Below are 11,146 nucleotides of genomic sequence, written 5' to 3'. Positions count from 1 at the left end.
TCAACTTCGAATTATAAAATAGAACTCATCAACTCAAAATTATCTTACTCAACTCGACTCGATTGAACGCTAAACATAAAAGAGTTAATACTTTCCCCCACGCATAACCTTTTCATTTACTATTCTAACCAAAATTAGCAAAAACAAAATAAAACCAAATATAAATAATAAATAACAAATGGTTTTCAAAATTTCTTTCATGTTTGGGACTTACGATCTGCATCAATGCTTTCACCTTTCCAAAGATGAAGCCCTGAGTTTACATCTCGCACTCATCTTCTTCACCTCTTCTATTGAATATATGAAGATCTTTCTCACCATCTTGCAAAAATCCCTACATTTAAAATAAAGGAAAGATCAAATTTCTAAAAACCAGGAAACAAAGTAGAAGTGTTTCTTTCAAAGTAACTTACATCCATGGATCATCACCCACAAGCATCATATCACCCTCATCGTCGGTAAAGACAACGGACCATTTACCACGGGGGCAAAGCTCTCCATCGATATCAAACATCTTTTCCAGCTCATTAACGAGATCATCGTATCCTTTCAATACAGTTAAGTCCACGGCACGACCAACTGCAATCCCTTGCATGTGTACCTTCCATATCCACAAATATTGTTTCAATCAGGAACTTGAATGATAGCAATATGAGAATAAACAAGTAGTTATGCTCTTTACCTTGGTACGAGTTCTAGCTGAAGTAGAGGCACTCTGCTTAGCTTGCATCTTCTTGGTTGAGGTCTCTGATGCAACTCTCTTCTCCTCCTTTGAAGACTTTTCGGTTTCAGAGTTCTGATCAATATAAGACACATCCGGAAGAAATTCTCTAACGCCATTGTCACCTATCATTGTGCTTGCTTGTTCCATGTCCGTGAAGGTAGTTGCACTAGTGTTATCTTTCAAATTAAACCCGAACAACCGGCAACCAGTAGCATACTCAGATATTTTCCCTTTCTCAACTTGTTCATACTTCAGGCCCTCGCTTGGTCCCGATTGAAAAGAAGAGGAATAACCAGTGACAGCGGTCTGTGGCGTTTTAGTTTTGTTTTTGTCACCCAATGAACCAGGGAAAAGGTCTAGAGAAACATTCACAAGATATGAATGTGGCCAGGCATATTCGAGGCGAGTCCTTGAGTTATAACCTCCACTACTATTAATAAGACTGTAATCAGCTTCTTTCTGCCTCATAGGCCACATAACTTGGCTTTCACTGCTTTGGACTCCAGGTGTACTTCCTACTTGTGTTAGTTCATGAGATTTGGTTGAACCATGGCCCCAGAAAGCTGAATCAGCTGAGTTCATCGTAATGTCTGCAATTCCGATTAATATATCGAAGTTGGTAAAGTCGGCACCCGAGACTCGACTAAAAATACTTTAAAGAGTAATTTTCCCTCACCAGAAACTGGAATATCAACAGGTCGCGGTCTTTTGCTCTTTACGGCTAGTTGTACAAGATTTATAGAAGCAGAAGCCACAAATGGCTCTATTTCCCATGGAGAAACTCTCATCGGCCTTTGTATTGTTACAGGTTCATCCCATTGAATCTAAGAGCAGAAACAGTTGGGTAGAACTACTATAAAAACAATCAAATTAGTATTCGATATCGATAATTCAAAATTATATTTGACCTTCAAGGACCGCCATTTAGATTCTGACCAATGTGGGGAGAAATCTCCAACTCCGACTATCGTACCGGTTAACCTGGTTTCAAAAAGGAAATCAGAACAGGTAAAATTGACAGGAAAAATCAAAGATAAACTTTAGAGAACTATGTACAGAGATGAACATACCTTCTCTCAGGAGAGTCTTCCCCCTCGAATCTCATCTTAAAACGCATACCAATAGAGAATCCATTGTTAATGGCCTCCAAATACTTATTTACTCCAATTATGAATTGGCTCGTCCTAACAATCGAGGGGGAAAGAAACTTATCCAACAGATAATTAGAATAACAAGCTAATGCTGCCAACCATTTCTACATCAAGAGAGAACATTAAACCTTGGCTTGTAGTACACAACGAACAGGGTTTGCGTCGTAACGGCATGAGCAGCAGTAGCAAGCACTCCTAAATAAATGCTCTGGCTAGAAATCACAGATGAAGGCATTGTGCTCGGTTGACAAGCAAGCCGCCGAACCCCAACCCTTAGTTCTCCATTATCACTTCTAATAAAACAAGTCAATACAATTAGAGACTATAAAAATGCTACAGATCTGGACTTGCAAACATTGACACAACACAAAAAAGAAAGTTGCAGAAGTCCAAGTACCTGAGAAACACAAATGTGTCTCCGGCAACCAATCTCTTGGAAGTGACAAAGGTGCTCCACCCCGTAGTAAGCAAATGTCTCCGTGGTTGCCCTGATTAAAAACAGATCGAGAAAGCTGCTATTTACAGTTTCTAAACAATGAAAAGATAAGAAAGTAAATCAGAAATGGAAAAGAACCATCACCCCTAAATATATGCTTGAACTGCCACTCGTACCCATGAAGATCTTTAGCAACAAACTCCCGAGTAGGGTTTGCTTGATTCATATCCTGTTTAAAATAAACAAAGTTTAATCTGACACCATAATTTTTAACACCATAAACCAAACTTATTACCAGAGGAGGCAGGCACTCAGTGGCATGCTTTCGGAGAATAAAGAACCCTCCATGAGTGCTCGTGTCGGATGCCGTTAAAATCTTACAAAAGGAATGAACTGTCCTCTTAGGAGCCTCAATTGGGCAGGGATCAGGACTTGTGGGTTCACTTTGCTGTAATGCCAAACATGAACATATATCCAAAATGGATGACAATAGAATAGAAAATATCCAAAGCCCGAGTGTTAAGCAAGGTATTACCAGTCTACCATAACTAAATAATTGAACTAAATCAAATGTTTCCATTCACAATTCCTAAGAAAAGTGTGGATGGGATAGCCATTTACTTACATCTGCTTCAGGCTGCAAAGTGATCTGAGCATAAACCTCATCGGTCTCGTGTTCGGTCTATTTCAATAACAAATATACAATTCACAATAATAAGATAGTTTTGTCAAGCTAGAAAACTAGAAAACAAATAGTAGGAAAAACATAATGAGAGATGGAATACCAGTAACTGAACGTGAAGAACACGACATAGGATCTTAGAAGGAAGATTAAACAGTGGGGCTTGATTATTAATTTCCTGATTAGTCGATGCTTCTAACTGCATAACACATCAGAGATAATTCAATAAAAAAAACAATGCAAAAACATAAGCAAGAATCCAAAGAAAAAATAAACAATTTCTAAAAATACAATTACTTGTTCCATGTGACCCTGAGGGAAGTAAAAGACTCTCTCGTGATCCCGAGGAATCTCTACCAACGGGGCTGCGCATAACTTCCATAGCTCTGGGTATAGATCATCACTACCGGAACCTATCATAAAAAAAAAAGGAAATTCAAATATAAATATTTCATAAGTAAGCTGCTAAACTAATACCCAGTTAAGTTTTGTTCAAAACACGAATGGCCGTACATTAACTATAGAACAACCTAATAGAGAACCCATATTTGTTCTTCTAGTTTCTCAGTAGCCAAGCAGAGTTATTTTCCAGACACCCAAAAATAATAAGACAACCCATTTTCTAAACTCTGACCTGAGACGGTGTGATCAATGGAAGAACCCCATGGTTTAAGTTCTACATTAGCCATCAAAACTATGACGTACAGATGATGCAGAGAAAGTAAATGAGTGAAGAAGAGGGAAGAAAAAGTGTTGGAGTTCACCCCATTAACGAAAGCAAAGAAGAAAGTAAAAAGAAGCGACGGTTATATATGAATTCATTGTTGTTAGTTTGTAACGACAAAGAAGATACTCTTATAATGATCTTTGGGGTGCTGCTCTGCTTCAGTTACAAAACCGCTTTCTGCTTTTGCTTTGGTTCCTTTGAAACCGCTTTTGTTTCTTGGCTTTGCTTTTTGTTGCTGAAGAACGCAGCTCTGATGTAAGACTGACGGTGTTGCTGCTTCTCTTCCTCCAACAAAAATGAATCGGCGTTACCAAATCCCCAAAACCTCTCTCTGTCGGGTCTATCTTGAGATTTCTCTTGCATGTTTGTTATTTTTTTAAGAAAAATAAGGACGGGTTAGAAAAATAATAAATAGTCATTATCATTTTATAATTTTTAATAATTTAAAGATTCAACAAAATAATTTTAAGGATCATTTTATAACTTTTAATAATTAAGATATTCAATAAAGTAATATCCTATAATTAGATGATTATTTATATACTTTACCTTAGATTTTTTCACTTCTTTTAGTGTGGGTCGTAGTAGAAATTTTAGTCCTTTTTCCTCACATCATGTGATTTTCTCTGCACTCCTTTTATCTCATCACTCATCAATTGTTCACATTATGTATGGGTGAATATTCAATTAAATTAAGTTGTGTCGAGTTATAAAAATTGAATTATTTAAATTGATAAATTGTCTTATAATTCAAATTTTATATAAGAGTTTTAGATTTTTTTTCATAAATTCTAAATTTAATCTTAATCTTATTTAGGGAGGATGAGAGCGAAGACTCTAAGGGAAAGAATGATAATGCTCATAGTGGGTATAAAACTCGTGATCTACGTGAATATAAGGGAACAAAGATAAACAGTCTGACCAATCAGACAAAGTGCTTGCTCAAAATTTTTAGAGTTTAGTTGAGTCGAGTTGTTCGAAATTATATTTAAATTTAATTATAAATATTTATAATGTCATTGTATTATTTGATTCTAACTTAAACAGACGATATATATATATATATATGTTTATTTTTCTTTCACTACTTTTTTTAGTTTGTGTCGTAGTTAAGATTTTAGTTCTCCATCATGTGATTTTCTATGCACTCCTTTATTTCACCACTCATCGCTTGCCAACGTTTTTACCGAAATATCACCCTTACACTGAATAATTATCTGTCAGACATTCTTTCCCCAAATATTACCAATCTATCACTCTTTCTAACACAGTGGCAATAAAGCGCGGATCGCCATCCGCGCCTTCGTAGGGCTTTCTCTGAGCTGACGCCACGTAAGGGGAAGGTGCTGATCTCCATCCGCGCCTTCGTAGGGTTCTGACACGTACGGAAGGTGCGAATCATAATCCACGCCTTTTCTTTATTTCCTCAATTGTTCATCTCCCACATTAGTTACCACCCGTCTTCTCCCTCCCCTCTCCTTATAAATATCACACTCGACACAACCTTCAAATCACACTCAAATCTCAAATTCCCTCATTCTTCCTATTATCAACTTTATATTAAGAAGGTAAAATATTTTCTATTATATTAGAATTATTTAATAATTTATTATTTTATTAAATTTTATTGTACTAATTTTTTTTATTACTTTTTACAGTTATAAAATGAAAGGCGGGTTGCTACGTTTAGATGGAAATCATATCTCGAGGCATTTTACTGATATGGTAACAATTTTAAATTGTGTTGTTATTTTAATTATTGTAAATGTTTTATTTATTTAATTTTTAGTGTTAGTTTATATTTTAATTTGTAAACTATTTATTAAATTAGGAGAGAGATTGTTTTTTAGATCCATTCATTCGTAACGTTAAGTTAGATATACATACTCGTGTCTAACCATATTTATCCAAGGCTGGATTCAGTTATGCAGCGAAATATGAAGGGCATTGTAACCTTCAATCCAACCTTATTTCTACAATGGTTGAGAGGTGGAGACCAGAGACACACAAATTCAATATTCCGTGTGGAGAGTGCATGATTATGATGGAGAATGTTTCCATACATTTGGGGCTTTCGGTAGATGAGATTTGATTTTTAGGGTGGCAGATGGTGATTGGCATTCCTTGTACGAGTAGTATCTTGGAGGTGTCTCGTCAAATTTCAACGGTAGTTGAATACCATTAAATTGGTTGGATATAACTTTTAAACATTTGAGTCATGACACCTCCGTGGAACAAGTTAAAATGTATGAACGAGCTTGCATATTACATCTTATAAAAGGGATTCTGATACCTGACAAATCGCATAACCAAGTTCATTGTATGTGGTTGCGTCACCTCGCACATTTTCACATTATCGACACACTCAGTTAGGGCTATACAGTTTTGGCATTTTTTTATAAGGAAATGTGTCAAGCAACTGATTATCGATAAAATGCTATCGGTGGATGTCTCTTTCTTCTTCAGTCTTGGACGTGGTATCGCATGCCTTTTTTATGTCCAGTTGTGAAAACACGTTGGTCTTCCCACTATTGTTGAGTTAATTTCAATACTGAATTCATATATAAATAATTTTGTTGAGTATATAATGATTTTTTTGATTGAATAGGTGGTCAAGTGCAAGAAAAGATCATCGGGACTCACCGGATGAATTAGAAGAAATTCGACTACTCATTGATCAGAAGGCTAGTACAGAGATATGTATTTCAATTTTATTATTTACTTTTAATTATCATTATATAATTAAAATATTATTTTGATAAGAATTATATATATTTATTTTAGTTTCAATGGGCTTCTTATTCTACTGAAGAAATGAGGATTTGCATCCCACGTCACTTGAGAGGCCCATTAGATGTCTGGATGGCGGTGGTCCCTCTGATATGTTATACTATTATCAAGTGGCATCCTATTGATTGTGTGCCCTGCCAATTTGGTTTTGTACAATCTGTTCCGAAAGCACGTAAGAATCTCGACGATATGCATATCATATATAGATGGGACAAAAAATAAGTCGACTAGCTGTTGAAGCACACAGAGTGGGTAATGATATGTGAGGATCGACGTGAACGCATTCCCTGTATGAAACCCATTTATATGGATAATTATTCGGTTGTGGATAATTATTATAAGTGGTTCAACATGAACGGGAAATCGTTCCTACTTTATAAGGAAGCATGAGGCAGAAGCATTCATTGATGTTGATAAATATGTCCACCGTCACAGCATCAGCATCCCCCGACTCGTGAATGGAGAAGAGGCACTTCCGGCTCGTCCTCAGCTGTAGCACCAGAACCATCACAGCAGACATTGTCTACACTAGTGTACATTCCGCAGTCGTTTCAGATGACACTATAGCCGTATCATATAGTACTGTAACCATTTTAGATGCCATCATAGCCAAGTCAGACACCACCGCTTCCATATTAGATGGCACTGCTTCCATATCAGATGCCACCACAACCATATTAGATGTCAGCGCAGCCGGGTTAGATGCCACCGCCGTAGGGTTTTATGACCCCTCCTGGTGGATATTATACTTCCATGCTTGTAGATCCATAGTGGGGTTCATATGTTGCTTATTTGGCGGGTAAAGGTGGACAATATATGCAGATACCTCCAGCGTAGTTTTTGCACTCACTGATGTCAGTGTTTTTGTAGATTTCACAATTTTCTATGAGCGGTGGGATAGTCAGTCAAACACCTCCAGGGTCTTTATTCTATGAAGGTGCAACATCGTCATCCATCTCTTATCAACAAAATGTAGCTACTCCTGATGATGATGATGACGATGAGAGTGAGGTGGAAGAACAAGTTATACGAAGAAATCCTCATCGACACAGAGTACCATTTACTCGGTGATGCTCAAATGACAATAAGTGAAAGTAAATAAAAATTAAATAACACAAACTTAGATTTCATAAATAACTATTACATCATCTCAACATCAACAGTTACTTGATGACAAAAGAGATGAATATTTTTTTCCTATTGTGTCCTAGGTTTCTACAATGCCCACATCTTTTGTTTTCTCTAGACGTTTCTCGAATATACATGTCACAATGAATTCGAGTGGATTTTAGATGACTGGGCTCCCTTAATAAGGACAGATCTGTACAACTGGAAGCCAATTTTGAACCTCATTAGGTCTTTCTCATTACCTATGGGGGGAACTCAAATTCATATACCTTAAATACTTCTAAAGGTCTATATATGAGATCCACAAAATGGTTACAATCTTGACGAGTATAAGAGCAAGCTGTTATGACATGGGAGCATGGATACTTTAGAGCTTGAAAAAACCCATAGTCACACCACCTGTCTCGTGGATTAACTCTGAACGAGTTAGCTTTAATCCCTTGAAGAGGTCGTGGCATCTTTGTGACACGAAGTAATTCATGGGTTATAGAGAAGATTGTTACAGACATTCCATTTGATGCAACAATTCCTTTTTGTAGATCTACAAGTAATCTTGGGTGATAGACATCACCATTTTACATCCAAGTTTGAGCTTTCCCCAAGCTTGGCAGAAAGCACTCCCAAATGAAAATACTTCATTTTAACCAAAGTCATTATTGGTAAATGGTGTGCCTCCTTTAAGGTCAAATTGATAGCCTCAACCAAGTTGGTCGTTATGTGTCCATATCGATATCGACCATCATATGCATTTGTCCACATTTCTTTATTGATGAGGCTGATGTAATTATATTCTTCCTCGTTCTTTCCTTGCAAATCTTGATGCATGCACTCAAATGTTTCAGGTAATAGTTCGTAACCTGAGCATCAAATGTAAAACTTAAATTAAGTTTCCATAAAAAATGAAAATGATTGAGAAATAAACTTAGGCATTTTTACAAGTAATTGACGCTCATCATTCTTCTTGAACTTTCCATAATAGTTAGTAGCAATGCGTCAGATACAATACCAATGTTGTATATAGGGTGGTTTCCATATTAGACCCAAAGACTCCATTGTTGCTTTGATCCTAGCTCCGCGATTTAAAATGACACATTTTTTTTCCCTTGTGACAACATGTAAGTGCAAGTTTATGAGGAAAAAATCTCAAGATTTTGTATTTTCTCATTCAACAATGGCAAAAACAACTGGAAGAATGTTGCGATTACCATCTTGGACAACTGCCAATAGTAAAACTTGCTTGTATATTCTATACAGGAATGTCCTAACAATTCAGACCATGGGCTTGCAGTATTTCACAGCATTAATGCACTGTGGGTAAGTCCAAAAACACTAGTAGAATTGGCATCAATCACGAAGCACTCGATCATTGTGGTATGCATGATAAGTTTCGAAGTCGACAATTATCCCAGGGTTCAATCTGCGTTCTACCCTAAACCAACTTGGTAGTTTGTTGTAAGATGCATCTCACTCGCCATGAAGTTTTTTAATGGCATTCTGCTTACACTAATTTTTCATTTTACTTAAATTATTATTTTTAAAATTACTATTATTATTATTATTAATTATTATTATTATTATTATAAATATTATTATTATTATTTAAAATAAAAATAATAATAAATAAATATTTACAAGCCCATTTACAAAGGCCCAAACCGGTGGCCCAGATCTACCAGCCCAATGGAAGCCCTAAATATTTGAGGTTTTAACTAAGGTTTTCTAACCCTAGTCCCAACCGCCGACTCCAAACATCCAGCCGCCTCTGCTACGCCATTACCGACACTCCCACTGCCAGGTGCTCTACTCCGATGATGCCACCACGCCACCGCCTCGCTGAATACTCCAGAAACAGCCCCACGTCGAAGCCCTATGGTGAGTCACCACCATAGCTTGGTGACTCACCGCCAAGAGTTCTATTATCCGGTCCAAGGCGAGCTCGGTGATGGCTATAAAAGCCACTACACCTGCAAAACAAAAAGAAGAAAAACACAGATAGCAGCAAGACAGAGAGAACAACGCCGAGAGAAAAACAACCAAACAACAAACAAAAATGAAGAAAAAGAAAAGGAGGAAAAGAGACTCACCGTAACCTCCATCCGCCGCCAGAAACGAAATGTCAAAGGTAAAATATTTATAAAACTTCCATTTTAGTCACTAAAATCAGTTTATATTCCTTTTAATTACTTTCAATTTTACTTTATTCTATTTTAGTCACTTCACCGTAGTTATAAATATTTAGGGTAAATTCTCTATTTAGTCCTTTATAATTTAAATTAAATTTATTTTAATCCCATGTTAAGTATTAGGGTAAATTACACTTTTAATCACTTATATTTCATAATATTTTGAATAAAAGCTTTTAATTTTAAATCACTATTTATAAGTTCTATATTTTGCATTTTAATCCTATTATTTGAATTTTATTTGTTTTAGTCATTGTTTAGTTATATTTTAATTTTATATGTTATTTTCAATATATTTATTATTATTATTATTTAGTTATATAAATATATATATATATAATAAATAATATTTATCTATTAATTTTATTTCTATTAAAATCCTATTTATGAATTTAATAAATTACTTTTAATCATTTTAATCATATTTTAATATATATTTATCAATATTAAGAAATGACAGTCTTAAAGCAACTGGATGTCCATTTTTTGATATATTTAAATAAAAATAAATATTTTACTTTTATAAATTATATATAAATCTATTTTTTATAGATAAATGTTTTATAAATATTTATTTATTTTCTAATATTAAGAAAAGAGCTGTCTTAAAGCACCTAGAAGTCTTTTTCTGATATTTCTAAATAAATAAATATCTTATTTATATATTAATTTTTTTTAATTATAGTAATAAATTTGAAATAACATGATTATGAATTAAATATATTTTTGAACTTTTAAATTTCCTATAATAGAGACAATTTATAATTGATAAAGTACTGATTTTTAGCGTTTTAGGGGTGCTAATCCTTCCCTAAACGTAATCGACAACGAATCTTTTTTTACTAAAATTTTTTGTTATAAGCAGACCAGTTTTATCTTTTAAATTATGTTTTATTCAAAACTATTTTAAAAGATTATTTTTAGGTATTTGACCTACCTAACCTAAAAAGGTAAATGGCGACTCCCAAAATATTTTTTTATAAAAATCATTTATTTATTCATTTTAAATTTTCCATCGAAGTAAAAGTAAAAATTTCGTACCCGGATGAAAACCGGTTACGACAGCTTGGTGACTCCACTGGGGACCTGGTCAAGCTTTAAAATCAATTATAAATTGTCTCTATTAATTAGAAATTAAAAATTCATATTTATTTAATTTATAATTCTTTTCTTTCAAAATTTTTATGATTTTCATATTATTTTTATATATTTCTTTATTAATTATCTTTATTTTATTTTATTTCATTTTTTATTTGTTTGTCAGAGGTCTGAATATTTCTCCTCACACACAACACATTGCATTACATAACATAAGCTTTATAATT

General features: G+C 34.6%; 1 protein-coding gene across 5 annotated transcripts; it reads right to left on the bottom strand.

Annotated features, from left to right (window-relative positions):
- Nucleotides 1-207: 207 nt before the first annotated feature.
- On the bottom strand, nucleotides 208-3,838 carry LOC120166466 (auxin response factor 18-like). 5 transcript variants are annotated; one of them, XM_039175737.1, is made up of 14 exons: nucleotides 3,806-3,838; nucleotides 3,291-3,406; nucleotides 3,097-3,192; nucleotides 2,937-2,993; nucleotides 2,604-2,759; nucleotides 2,456-2,540; nucleotides 2,273-2,363; nucleotides 2,004-2,168; nucleotides 1,795-1,908; nucleotides 1,633-1,705; nucleotides 1,401-1,548; nucleotides 683-1,314; nucleotides 414-601; nucleotides 208-334 (listed from the first exon to the last, which is right to left on the bottom strand). In XM_039175737.1, exons 1-14 carry the CDS (start codon nucleotides 3,813-3,815, stop codon nucleotides 232-234), a joined length of 2,034 nt encoding a protein of 677 aa, XP_039031668.1. In that variant the 5' UTR covers nucleotides 3,816-3,838; the 3' UTR covers nucleotides 208-231. The 5 variants fall into 5 exon arrangements, with proteins under 5 accessions (XP_039031668.1, XP_039031676.1, XP_039031683.1 ...); XM_039175745.1 differs by having other exon boundaries at nucleotides 2,607-2,759; XM_039175752.1 differs by lacking the exon at nucleotides 3,806-3,838 and adding an exon at nucleotides 3,471-3,776.
- Between the last annotated feature and the right edge of the window lie 7,308 nt (nucleotides 3,839-11,146).

The sequence above is a fragment of the Hibiscus syriacus genome, unplaced genomic scaffold (genome assembly GCF_006381635.1).
Source record: "Hibiscus syriacus cultivar Baekdansim isolate YM2019G1 unplaced genomic scaffold, ASM638163v2 tig00002982_pilon, whole genome shotgun sequence".
Taxonomy (NCBI): domain Eukaryota; kingdom Viridiplantae; phylum Streptophyta; class Magnoliopsida; order Malvales; family Malvaceae; genus Hibiscus; species Hibiscus syriacus.
The sequence above is the reverse complement of the archived record's forward strand: the minus strand, read 5'-3'. Positions and strand labels throughout refer to the sequence as shown.

Excerpts from the sequence above, each read along its gene's own strand:
- LOC120166466 (XM_039175723.1), bottom strand. Across the intron at positions 1,909-2,003 it reads GTTGTGTACTACAAGCCAAG|GACGAGCCAATTCATAATTG; the intron begins GTTTAATGTTCT and ends CTCGATTGTTAG. Across the intron at positions 335-413 it reads GTGGGTGATGATCCATGGAT|GGATTTTTGCAAGATGGTGA; the intron begins GTAAGTTACTTT and ends TTTTAAATGTAG.